The following is a 13,853-nucleotide window of genomic DNA, read 5'->3' on the forward strand; positions in this document are numbered from 1 at the left end:
CCAAATACAACTGTGTCGACATCAATTCGGGGCGAAAACAACCACAAAGGACAAGCCATAATTTTTATCTTTAAACATTAAGCATTGCATCCTCAAAAAATAAGTATGTCGTGATTGTTTTTGATTGGAGGGAGCTATGAAACTCTTAAAGGAAAGAAAACCCTGCACTCTCTTGAGCATTTCCAGTTCAAGCAGATAAGACAAAGGAAGATTCCTAATCCAATCCGTTTTCAGTCTACGATACAAAAACATCCGTACATACTGTAGGACGTCATTTCTAAAGTTGATAATAGTACTTTTACACAGCAGGTATACTACACAAAATATCTAGTGAGGAAGTAGACTGTCTTTGTACATAGATCTTTTTCTCATTTCTCTTTGAAGGCACAGAATTCTTTGAAATGTGTTACTGCGGCAAAGCATGATCTTTATTGTATACGGATGATAAATATGTTTTTACTTTCTTCTATCCATGGTTTCAAATTTGGGGCATTGTGATTTTCTTTCTGTAAAAAACACAGGACAGTAGTAAGATAAATCGGAGCTCTTTAGATGTCATATATTTTTAGCCACTATAGAGTGCTTGTATCTTGTAATAGGGACAATGTTTTTTTTTTGTGTAAACTGCTTCGTGGTGAAATAATGAGGAGTTGTTTACCAAAACCAATGCAGAGGACTTAATGACGAAGTAGTCTTTTTCACTGCTCACTGTATTTTTCTGTAACTCCTTGTATTGGTTTTCTTTGGCTTTTATCATTGTTCTCATTGCTAGTTAATACCAATACAGTTATTCTTTTTTCATTCATCTTTTACATAATTATATGTGAACTAATCAACATACATTATGTTGACAAATTACACCTTATTTAAGTAAAAACGGGTGTCTAACACTTTACAATGCACTATGTTGTTCGAATGCATTTCCCCTCAAGATCCACGCAGCACTGACACTCATCTACCGTTAGATGTCGCTGTACATCTGAAAACTACCGGAGGTGTGACAGCCGTTACTATTCTGGCGAGAATGTAATATGCCACGGCAGGAGCGCGTGAGTGTGGATGAGTGGGTCTGTTCAGTCCGTGTCTCTGTGTGCTTGTGATCAGTGGTCTTCTCTCATTCATGGGGATCATGCACGGAGATGGAGACCGGCTCGGACCCCCACGGAGGGACTGCCTGTGTTACCTGGGACCACCGACCACCTTGATGCCCATGTAAGAACTCACAATCTATATATAACGCAGCCTATGCATCTGCAGAACATGTGTCTCGTGATGGGATGCTGCTTCAACTCAGAATCACTTTGTTGTTAAGGCAGTAGTCGTGACAAATGTAAGGAGTAAAAGATGATTTGCCTTCCAAATGAAACAAATCAGCATAATAGTAACACATGGAGATTTGTAACAATTATTGTAGTTGCAAATTACGCACAGGTCTCTGGGTATTCAGTCATATGGGTTATCTTCAAGGCATGTTTAATGCATATAAAAATAAGTATAATTTTGCAGATAATCTGTGGCTATTTATTCATTTCAAAGTGAATAATGTACTGGATTTGGTAAGAAGATGGAGATAATTGAATATCTTTTTATACATGAAGAGTGAATGTTTTATAGGGTGTTGTAGGAGTGACGTGTTTTTTCCGAATCAGTTGCTGCGTAAAACTGAATAGTTAAAACCTCCATGTTGCCATAAAAACGACTTTGAATAATTTATTGAATGCACGCAAATCCTGGTAGTTTTTTCCATGAGTAGATGTAATTTTCATCCGTCACAATAATAAAGAATGTAGATGCCAGCTTTATGACGCGACGTGTTTTTGATGTAGATCGATGAGAACGGCAGATCTCACTGTTTAAATCCTAATGGATTTAAGATTTATGCCTATTATACAAAGTATACAAACCATTTTTATTGGTCTGAGTGGCAACTATGATGGGTACTATTGTTATCAAACAGATGGAATAAGAACATCATTAAAGGCGGGGTGTCCGATTTCCGACTTACGCTTGTTTAGACAAAGTCGGGTACCAGAACAACCTTGTAGCCAATCAGCAGTAAGGTGCACAGTGCACAGGATGGACATTAGTCGAGCTGACGAAAGCGAAAGATGGGGGTAGGGGTGTGTCTTTTTTGGTGATTGGTACATTAACAACGGGTATGAGAAATCGGACATCCCGCCTTTATGGGACCCAAATAAAACCACATAAAAGAAATAATGTTGTTGTTTAATGGTAAACGGCTAATGGTTCGTAATGGTATTTGTAACCATTAAAGTTGGTCTATCTTCATTGAGTCAGATTTAACGAAATGATGAATTTGATAGATTTGGATAGCTACATTTTTCTCAAATTGAATGGTGGTTTACTGTACCAGTAGTGTATTGCACTGTTATACTGTACCCGTCCAGCAGTCATGTCTGGTTATCATCTCAGCCGCTTTGGCGTGACGCCATTGGAGGGTGAAGATCGTGCGCTTACACGCACAAGCCATACTGGGGAGCTGGAAAAGCCTTTCAAGCCAAGTGTTTGTGTGAATGCTAGCGTTTAAGTTATTCTTATTGATCTTTCTGCCCACGGATGTAGACAAACTGAATCCCCATGTATTGAGAACGCTTGTTTGCGTGCAGCACTCCGACTGGCACACTTCGCCCTCTGTGCCAAGCACTCCAAGACAACGCGTTTCTAACTTTGCGTTCTTGTTCCCAGCGGTATGCGCAGATCCCCCGATGTGAGCCCCAGACGGCTGTCCGACATCAGCCCACAACTACGGCAGCTTAAGTACCTGGTGGTGGATGAATCGATTAAAGAGGACCTGAAGTCATCTCGGTCTGTAGAGGACATCAACAGCGCGTCCATAGAGGAGAGGATCTTGAGAATTACAGGCTATTATGGTTACCAGCCGTGGAATGCAGTTTATAAGAGTAAGCAATTTCTTTTAGCAGATGTGTTTATTTTGTTGAACAGTTTTGAGGAATCATCTATGGTTTTGAAGTTGCTTCAAAGCTTGTGATGGAGTGCTTGGTTTCTTGGATGTAAGCCGATTGATTATATTCTTCTAGGGTGGGTGAGATGATTGTTAATATACAAAAAGCATATTATAGAAAGTTTAAAATGAGTTTGGATGGTCTAGAATATTTGTTCTTGGTGAGAAATTCACTCATAGTGAAATCTTTTGTTATCTTGGCACATCTAAGCAAAGCTTAAGCTTACATTGATGATGTCTCCTGTGAAACCTTAGATGAGACAGATGCAAGGATACTAAAGTGTCTTTTCTCAGAAGATAAAAAGGTGCAGATGGAAGACATAAACAAAAGTTTCCATTTATTCTTATTTTGCTAATTGGAAAGCATGCATTTTAAGACATGTTTAGGATTTTCCCTTGGTTTCGAATGACTCTGCCCCGATAAATTCAACAATAAGTCCCTGATGTGATAGAGGTGATTTTTCTTGTTTTTTCTCCTTTGCTTAAAAACAGTGATTCTTCTCTGGGCAGGGCAACAAAGGCTAGTGAGCATTGGTATCTCGGATGTAACCATCCCTCCCCACCCCACCATTTCTGTTTATATCCTTTTCGTCTAACCGTTCCCTCTGGAGACAAGAACTTTATGAATGTGCAGGGACCCTTTGTGTTTAGAAACAGACATGGTTATGCCTGGTGAGCTTGTATTTTGGTCCTCATAAAAAGCACCAGCAGCCTGACCTTTTCTGTGAAACATGCTTGTCAGAAAACACTTCAATGTGTATTATTGAGTCATGTTTATATTTAACTATAACTATATTATGTAATAATAGAAATATTGACATCCTCCTACAGATGCTGCTCACCGGACTACAATTAATGCATCTCTCATTCTACATCCTTGTCAAATCTGTACCATTAGGCAAAAGACTGAAGCTTAACTTATTTTAAAAGGGGAGTTTATTGTAAGTAATTTTGCATACAATTCTCTGCCAGAAAAAACTTTGTTGATCACGTGGCACAAGGACACATTTACAGTATATGCTGAATTTAAAGTGCCTATTTTCTTGTTTAATCTACAGTTGGTCCTCTGTTGTGTATATACTGCCCAGAAAGGCATAAAATGAGTCTCTTGATTTAAGTGGAAGTGAATTGAGGTTAAACCAGATTGGATGTTTGTCCAGAGACTATATAGTTAATTAAAGGGATATTAAGCTTGTGTATGTAAGGAAACACAGGAACAGACGCCTTAGTGTCTGTACAGAGGCTGGAGCTAGTTGTCAAATTGGGAAGTTGTCACAAATGTGTGTGAATAAATTATGCTTTTCTCCGGGGTCATACTGTGAGTTTGTGTTGCCTAGCACTAATATACAAATAATAATGGTCTTGTCTGGATTTCTTTCACTCTTGTCTTCCCTTCGAACGGTAAACACTTCTTGACATACAGAACAGTGGAATGTGTCTGTTTACTCTCAGCACTTGTACATCATCAGTTTCTATAAACATTGGCTGATGTGTGACTGGTTGTGTTGCAGTGTTGTAAGCTTGTGTTAATAATGACTGGTTTGTTTGGTTTCATCACTTTTTAAACACCTTAAACGACGTTTAACTTTTTATTGAAACATTTATTTAATTTATTTGTAATATGTGCAAAAAGAAATCAGTGAGTTAAATACATTTTAGCGCATATAGTGGTGCTTGCTAAAGGGACAGTTTACCCGAAAATTATGTACATCATTTACTCACCCTCGAGTTGTTCCAAATCTGTATAAATTTCTTTGTCTGTTTGGAAAAATGTTTGTCACCAAACATTTCTTGGCCACCATTGACTACCATAGTAGGAAAAATGACAGTGGTAGTCAACAGTGCCCCAGAACTCTTTGCTTTCCTACATTCTTTAAAATATCTTTTTTTGTCCTCAACAGGACAAAGAAATTTAGAAGGCAAATTTTCCCACTATGGTAGTCAATGGTGGCCAAGAACTGTTTGTTTACAAGCATTCTTCCAAATATCCTGACAGAATTTTCATTTTTGGGAGAACTGCTCCTTTAAGGCATGTAACTTCATTAATGTTGTAACTTGTGATTAAGGAAACTTAACTTTGTCTTAACATTCTCATTTATTTGTGCTATGGTCTTAACTGAAATCTCACATCAAGTGGCTTATTAAAAAGTGTGGCGGATATTTTTTCCAAGCATCAAATATCTTAGACTTGCAGTAAAAGAAGACATACATCTAGGACAACCCAGCATACTATAGATGTGAGAGCAGAGTTTTGTTAAAACAAAAGTCAGTCTAGTTTTTCATCGTATTTGTAGAATACAAATGAAAGAATATGAATAATTATTTCCTATTTGTTTACTTTTTTACTGTTTATTTTGTCATTTATTCTTATTTACCAGAACAGATGTTTTAAGTTTGGGCTTTAATAATGCACTGCATTGTGCGTGGTAATATGACAGTATCATTTACACTTTTACTTGTATGTGATATCATTTACCAGCATGTGCCATATCTGTCACTCTCACCCTTCAATCAAACAGGATTTCAGGGACTAAGAATAAAATTGGCCACGCTTTGCTCTAGGGGGAAAGGACTGTGGAGGCAAGGAAGGACATATAAAGTATATTGTTCCTTAATGGTCTTTCTGCGACTATAGAGACATATCTGGCTGCATATCACAGGAAATTGAATACAGACTTGATTCCTGTTAAAAAGGTCATGTCAAAATTATACAGGGTTGCTTTTGTTGTTTTTATACATGTTTTATTGTTTTAACATTGTCCCTGATCCAGACTATAGACTAGATCTTAAAGGGGTGACGCGCCGGAAATATGTTTTTATCTTTGTCTTTGGTGTGTTATAAGTTGCCCATGCATGTATTAGACACGTAAAATTAAGTGTCGGAACAAAAGCTGTGTTTTATCTAGAAGCGAATGTTCACACAGTCCTGCCTGAAACGGCTCGTGTAACCACACCCGGCGAATCTACGTCAGTTCGTAACACGATTCGCTTTTGATCTTGTAAATCTCATTGTACCGGTGAACATTTATAGTCGTACATTTCTGTAACGTATTCGACCAATCATTACGCACTAGTGAACTGGCCGATCATAGCACACCTCGCTTTTCAGAGCGATTAGCTTTGTAAAATATCAGCGCGTTTCAGAGAGGCGGACCAAAGAGGAGATACAAACATGCACGGTATGTGGAATATACAACGTTTTTTAATCATAAATCGTGAATACGTGTATTACATCTAAAACAAACTATAATATTTGTTTTAGCCGCATCATATGACCCCTTTAAAATATGAAAATCCATCAGAAACTTAACTAAAAGTGAACCATTTTATGATATCTAAGTGAAAATGGTTTCCATAAATTGTTACTGTCCTCCATCATTTTCCTGCGTTATATAAAGTTGTCAGTCAACTTTTATACCAAGGCACTTTTTTTATTTTCTAAAAGTCTACGTGACCAAATGTATCTCTTTTTGTCCAGAGAGTTTGTGAGTTGTGTTGGCTCCGTATAAGGTCTAACAAATAGCACTTTTATCAATCAGCAAAGCAACACAAGACAACCAACAGAGATCCAGACAGTCTGTGACTGAACCACAGGTGCATCAGTCAGATGGAATAGAGGAAGTGTGTCTGGATGCATGTCTGAGATGAGATTTGTTAAGTGTGAAACCCAAGAGATTGTGACTTATATTGTACGAAAAGGTAATTTACATCCAAACATTTTTTCATGCTTTTCTCTGCAGTAATATGTAAACACGTACAAAGTTCCCCTCACAAATATGCAAGTCAGCGAGGCTAAATATTACTTTCTGATCTACTTTGCCTAAACTTGAAAAAAAGGAATCGGAAGGGTTTTTGTAGGATAACATTTTTGTGTCTCTTTAAGATGCAGTGAGTTAGTCTGGTTGGGTAGCGGAGTGTCAAAGTGATTTATTAGAAGATTTTCAACCCGAGTTGTGCAGTCAGTGATCTGTGAGTCTCTCAACACTTTCATTAACCTCAATACGTATCTCAGAGGAAGAAAATGTATATTTGTCTCAGTACAGCTTGCGTAAGATAAGAATACTGAATTATTTGCGACATGCATCTGCCACTTTGCATCCCCCTATGCTGCACACAGGAGTCTTTGAACTTCCTATTGGAATTCAGTCTTCTGCTGAACTCTCTTTGTGACTGAGAGAAAATGAGGACAATTTGAAGTAACCTCCATTGTGCGTCTGTAATGTCTTTAGTTGGTGATTATGTTCAAAAATATCCACAAACTCCAGTCTGTGCGATTCGAGACGCATGACTAGAATCTACTGGCAGACGGCTGAATACGGTCTTACAGGAGAAGACATGTTTAGATAGATGCCTGTTATGTCATTAGGGCTAATAGGAGTGTTGGGGTTCTTTAACAGCATTAGTGGTTGTGTTGCCTAAAACCAGTTGTTTTTATTAATGCCTTTGTAACTAAAGAAAGAGACTGATGTAGGGAAAGAGGTTATTTGTTGAGACGTATGGTGTTGGCTGGTCGATCATACAATCACAGCATCCAATTGAATGCCGCCCTTTACTGCATGCATAGATAGACTAACAGTACATGCATCCCATTGACTTACCTTGTAGGAGAGACACAGGTAATTTCTTGGCACCAGAATGTCATAGAGATTGGCAATGGGCTTTTTTTATTCATCCTTTGCTGTGTGTAGTTACATTTATATATTCATAAATTCATACACTGCATGAAACAATTCTCTTCGTTATAGACAGCACCACAAGCCTGCCGGCTTATAACTACATCCAATAACGGTTCTGCAGATAACACGTTTTGGGTTTCTGTCATTGGGTCTGGTTTTGATGGAGTGGCATTAGCCCGTGGGAGAACGAGAGTGCTAATCACAGTCTATTCTAAAGCAGTGTGTACTTAAAAGGTGGTGTAACTCCAGGGCACACCAGGGAAAAGGGTCCTGCAATTAGAGTCACTCTGGATAAAACACATCCACTCAATATTAACTAACAAGCTTACATGCAAATCTCCATTAAATGTTTTATTAGCAAAATGAAGATGACGGGCTAGACGGATTTGCGAGTACAGTTTAGTATTAATATCCAGTAACATTGAAATTGGACTTTGGTGTATCATTATTTATTTTTGTACAAATCTTGTTTAATAGTAAAAAGTATAATGCATTCATAATGCATAGTGTTGAGGTGTGAGCCACATATGAGTTCATAACCTAAAATCAGTTGTTGTGTAGGAAGGTGTTTCTCACCAGCTTGTTGTCTGACTACATTCTGAATCATTTTGAAGTGCAACAATAATAGTTTTTATTCAAAAAATAATAGCCTTTTTTGGTATATCTGATCTTGGTTTTAAATGAATGTGGATATTGCCTATTTCAACTTACTACACAATGCCTTATGCCAGAAGAATTTTGTTGTTTGGATGAAAGTATGTGTGTAGTATCTTAACATGGCAACACCAAGGTCCAGGAAACTGACAAACTCATTAAATATGTGTTTAGATAGTACAGTAAGTTACTTTGGATCAAAGCGTCTGCCGAATACATACCTGTTAATGTAATGTTTTAAATGACATTGTTTAATAATTTGGAATCATTAAGGATTAAGTTCAGCTCTGTTTTATCTCTTGGCTGTATTTCTTATGATGTAAAATGGTCTACAGCTAAAAACGAAGCAGCAGAAAATTGCCTCGGATAAGATAAACTTGTACAGTCCTGAATTATGTACTGAGGTCTGGAGGGGATAGACTGGGAAAAGAGAATCACATAACTTCAATATCTTGGGCTTGATCTGGCCGAGTTTTTTTTTACTTAAAAATATTGTAATATAATCATATATTGTAAACAAATCTGTCTACAGGCAAAAACATGACAATGAACAGGATTGTGCTCCTATTCAGTGAAAGATGTCAATGCATTGACACACATGCTGGTTTTAGACGTGGATTTAATATTTATCACTTGCGAGTTTGTTGAAGTTGTTTTAAAATAGAGCTGGTTTAGGTTATGGGCCGCTCTTATGATGCTAAAAATATGATATTAGAGTCTCCAGACCAAACGCCTACAAAACAATTATAGACTTATGTGACAGGATCCTTGATATCAAAAACAGGACTTTTGATCCTCTTTGCCTAAAAAAGGAATCCTCTCATTTTAAGCATGGTGTAAAATAAGCTTAGCACACTACATGCTAAAACACACATCATAATGTGAGAAAGAATAACCATAAGAACTTGCAGAAAATATCATTGGAAACAACAGAGCATAGCGTCTTATTTATTTATGTTGTGTCATTTTACTCTTTTGATTCTTTGTTGTCCACTTTCAAATGCTAGTCAGAGACAAAAATCAGACAAAACAACATAATGCATTTTTTCACAATGTAGTATAATGGGCTGTTTTAAGATGTACATGTAAATTGCCTCTTCACACATAAAAGCTTACTCATCGTAAGCCTGCTGTCAGTCCAAAACAGATTGTGCTCCTCCATCCATCAGTAACAGCCTCTTTGTTGCTTAAAGGAACAGTTCACACAAAAAGGAAGATTTTGTCCTCATTTTGTTCCAAATCTGTATAAATTTGTTGAGATGAACACACAGAAAGATATTTGGAAGAATACACAGCCTGAATTACTTGGCCACCATTGACTACCATAGTAGTACAATAGTATATATAAAATACAGCGCAACAGTGGTAAAAGGAGGGGAACATGTGAGAAATCCTGAATTGAAGGACTGTTGAGTTATTACATATTTGTTATATTCTTTTGGCCAAGCATTCATGTTTTTTTTGTTTTTGGTATTGATGAATCAAACAAAGTAATGCAGGGTCTTAAATTCACACTGTTCACTTTAAAAACACGTTGTGTTGTTTTCATTTCACAACAACCTTGTTTGTTTCACTGTTGGTGATTTTGTCGATGTGGCTCAGGGATTGATTTGTTAGTTAACATTGTCGCTCTCTCTCTCTCTGGATTCATGCTGGTGCAATAGTGTTTGCTATTGATTGGCCATCTTAAAGTTAGAGGTCTGCTCCAAACAAGGTCAGATCATTCCTCAATGAAACAGACTCTTTCTCATGTGTCCCCCTCTCTCTCTCTCTCTCTCTCTCTCTCTCTCTGTCTATCAATCACTTGGTTTATCTCTCACAACGGCTGCACAGGGTTTAGAAGGAGAGGAGCTGTTGCTTGTGCTACTACTGTGAGAATCCATGAGTGTTTGTTGTGCGTCACCTGAGATTAATTTTAAACCGACACCTGTACTGCATTTGAGAAAACATAAGGATCAAAAGAAAGAAAATACACTATTTTAGTTTGATTTTGAAGATAGTTTTGTCTCTGGAATTGAAGGTTAGGCATTTGCATATTGATGTCTGTTTTTCTTTTAGAAGCTCAGGGTTAGACGGAGGTCAGTGTCATCTGGGCTACATCAATGAAACGCTGTATAGCTTGATTTTGAAGTTTAGATGTGCATGTGTATCGCAATGGGCCTTTCAATGCTTAAAAGGGGTCATAGCATCTAAACATTAGATTTTCTTTAATCTTTTCAGATACCTGTCAATGGCACTTAAAACACAGTGTAATTCTCAAAACTGCGATTATTCTTCCATGTGAAAATATATCCACTGAAAATGATAAAGAAACCACTCCAAATTTAAATTCCAAATCATGAAACCTGGGATAAAAGGTTATCATATATATATATCCCCGTGACCCGAGGTAGTTCGGATAAGCGGTAGAAAATGGAATGGAATGGAATGGAATATATATATATATATATTTCATGTAATTGTTCTGCATGTTTAGGCATTTGTAAGAACAGGACACTATTTAACTTTAAGAGATTGTATATGGCAGACTTTATGACTTTAAAGGGGTCATATGGTCCGAATACATGTTTTTCTGTGTCTTTGGTGTGTTATAAGTTGTCCATGCATGTTAGACACGTAAAATTGCAAAAATGTAAGTGTCGGAACAAAAGATGCATTCTATCTTAAAGCGAATGCTCACCCAGACCTGCCTGAAACTCCTCGTGTAACCACACCCCCTCAAATCCACGTCAGTTTGTGGTATGATTTGACTTTGACCGCCCAAATGTATACGCAAGTCAGTACTATCAGTATAATTGCTTTGGAACCTGATGTTCCAAACATGGTAAGAGGCGTTACATTTCCGTCACACGCTTGCAGTATTCGACCAATCACTACGCACTGGTTAACTGGCCAATTATAGCACACCTCGCTTTTCAAAGCGAGGAGCTTTGATAAAAAATCTGCCCGTTTCAGAGAGATACTAACATGCATGGTATGTGGAAAATACAGCGTATTGAACTTTAAATTGTGTATACGCATTGCATTAAATCTAAACCAAACAAAAATATTTGTTTTACCCCTGTCACATCACCCCTTTAATAAGTTTGAAAAGTAAAATGGTAAAGAAACACTATTACGTTTGTCCGCACGTGACTGATGTCTTATAAAGGCAATGTATTAAATGAAGACAAATACACAACACCATAAATACTCTGTTGCCAACCAGCATTTTCAGACTATAATTTCCGTTTATCATCAAAGTCTAATTTAACACATTCACACTCTGTGGGTGTAAACAAACCTTCCTGCCGAGTTGTATGTTTGATGGTTACCAGGAGAGAATATCAGGACAGAAAGGTCTGTTAAGTGCTAGAAAAACTGAATCTATGGAACTAAATATCTCAAATCAAAACAAAGCAGTGGGAATCTGGAAGGTGATTGAAAGTAATCAGAAAGTCGAGAAAGAGGTATTCGGTTTTTGAACCAGCTTCTATACTGGTCCTGTTCTCTTTCCATATCAGGCAAGACTTGATGTTCTACTCAGCCCGGGGTGACAGAGAAATGCAACGCGCGGTAATATCTCTCTCTTTCTGTCATTTCAGAATGACAGTTTATATGGTGTCATTTATCAGGAGGTTGCTGTGACACTCGATCAAATGAATTACTTTACCGCAAGTTTTAACAATTGCTCACCCTAAAGGACCAGTTCAGCCAAACAAAAAGCAGTATGCTGTGCCCAAATTGTTTGCTGAGCGTCGTTTGTAAAATGATCTGAAAATTACCATAATTATTCAAATGCCTTGAACTGAAGCACTAGGAAAATTATAAAAAAATTGAAATTCACAAGCATTACTGTCGATTAAAGCGAAGTGGGACCTCTTGCTTGAACAGAGTATTTTGGAAGGAAACATTGTGCATGAAATATGAAAAAATGCTGCTGAAGCAGAGAAACTCTTCAGAAATAGTTCGAAATCGTCACATTGGCAAGTGATTATGGAGCTTTTTTTTCTGTTCGTAAAGATGGAAAGCTGTGCAACTCCAAAGGCCAGAGAGTAAATGTGCAGGCGGCTCAATCATTTCTTAGAAGCTGTGGATCCTGAATGAACTTTAAATGGATACCTGTACTTTTTTAAGATCATCATCATTTTATAAAATGATCTCTCTCATTGTACTTGTGAGACACCAGTAGTGATTGCTTCTTCGGAAGCTTTCATTTAGCTCAGCTGGTAAAGTTCAGTGCTAACAGCGCTAAAGTGATGGGTTTGGTTCCCATGTGGACTCATAACATGTAGATGCCGAAAAGTCTCTTGAGATAAATGCACCTTTCAGACACGTATATGTAAAATTATTACCATTAGGGCTTACATGCGTCAGCAGCATGCAACCAGCTATTTTAAAATGTTTTTCGTCGGGTCTGGCCATCGACAGGTTCACAACAACAGAAACTGAAGCTCTTTTTATAGGATATTAAGGAAACTATATTGCATATTTCCTACTGAATACATTGCGGATTAATTTATGCATATAAGGTTTCACTTCCCCAGTGATCATTGGATTTTACATTACACTCAGCAAAGGTTTCTCAAAGGTTTTTTTATGCTATATACTTCCATAAAGAATGTTCACAGACAGTTTTTGTAGTGGAAAATGATTCTACAGACTCTAAAAAGGTGATAAAGAAAAGGTACCTTTGGCTCAAAAGGTGTTTCGGGGAACCAGAAATGGTACTAGACACCTTTATTTTTAAGAATATCATTTTTGTATTTCTTGTTGGCCGTTTCAGTCACAGTATGCAACCCTGCCTATAGGAGAGCTTTTGTTGTTACGTTATTTGACTGAATCGCCCTTGTAAATATTTGATTTGGTCTTCTTCAGGGACTGAAAACTGTAGAGCGAGCACAACAGTATATGCTTGTGGCAGATTAATCATTGTCGAGAATCAGAATGAGCTTTTTTGTCAATAATTTACTGTATGCATGCAGGGAATTTGTCTTGACCAAAGCTTCTAGTGCACAAAAATCCAACAACGAATTGCATAATATAATTTGCATAAACTGCATAAATATAACAGGGGAAATACAACCCCTATGACACAAAAATATATGGAAATATAATATGCTGTACATTTAATAGTACATTTCCATATTCCATTCATTTTTATTTATGTAGCGCTTTTTACCACGTGTATTGTTTCAAAGCAGCTTTACAGGTGAGAAGAAAAATAATTTTTTTCAAACCAAGTGCTTATGTTTTTCAATATATGAAAAGCAACAATTCTGTGTATTATTCAATATGTTGTTGTAATATATTTACAATGCATTTTAGTATTGACTTTTTCATCAGACGCACAATGCATAGCTTGTGTTCTGTTTTTGTTTATGAGTCTGGTGTTCAGTCTGTGTTTGTTTATCAGTCTAGAAATATACAATTTATTGTGTATTCATATTTTAGATTATCTTCACTTAATACACAAAATAATCTACTCTCTAGGGACTCTGTTTTAACTGATTCTTTGCGGAGGTCTATTGGAAGTTACTTTAAGTTTGGGCCCAAAACGT

At 37.1% G+C, this 13,853-nt stretch overlaps 1 protein-coding gene across 3 annotated transcripts in view; it reads left to right on the forward strand.

Annotated features, from left to right (window-relative positions):
* Positions 1–13,853, forward strand: part of slc35f3b (solute carrier family 35 member F3b) — a 48,839-nt gene that overhangs the window by 2,242 nt on the left and 32,744 nt on the right. Inside the window, exons 4-5 of one of the 3 annotated variants that reach the window (XM_056760477.1) lie at positions 1,105–1,212; positions 2,707–2,921. In XM_056760477.1, coding sequence (XP_056616455.1) covers positions 1,105–1,212; positions 2,707–2,921 — 323 coding nt within the window. Of the gene's footprint in view, positions 1–932; positions 1,213–2,706; positions 2,922–13,853 lie in introns of all 3 variants that reach the window. The other 2 variants (XM_056760478.1, XM_056760479.1) reach the window with 2 other exon arrangements.

Source organism: Triplophysa dalaica, chromosome 11 (genome assembly GCF_015846415.1).
Source record: "Triplophysa dalaica isolate WHDGS20190420 chromosome 11, ASM1584641v1, whole genome shotgun sequence".
Classification (NCBI taxonomy): Eukaryota; Metazoa; Chordata; class Actinopteri; order Cypriniformes; family Nemacheilidae; genus Triplophysa; species Triplophysa dalaica.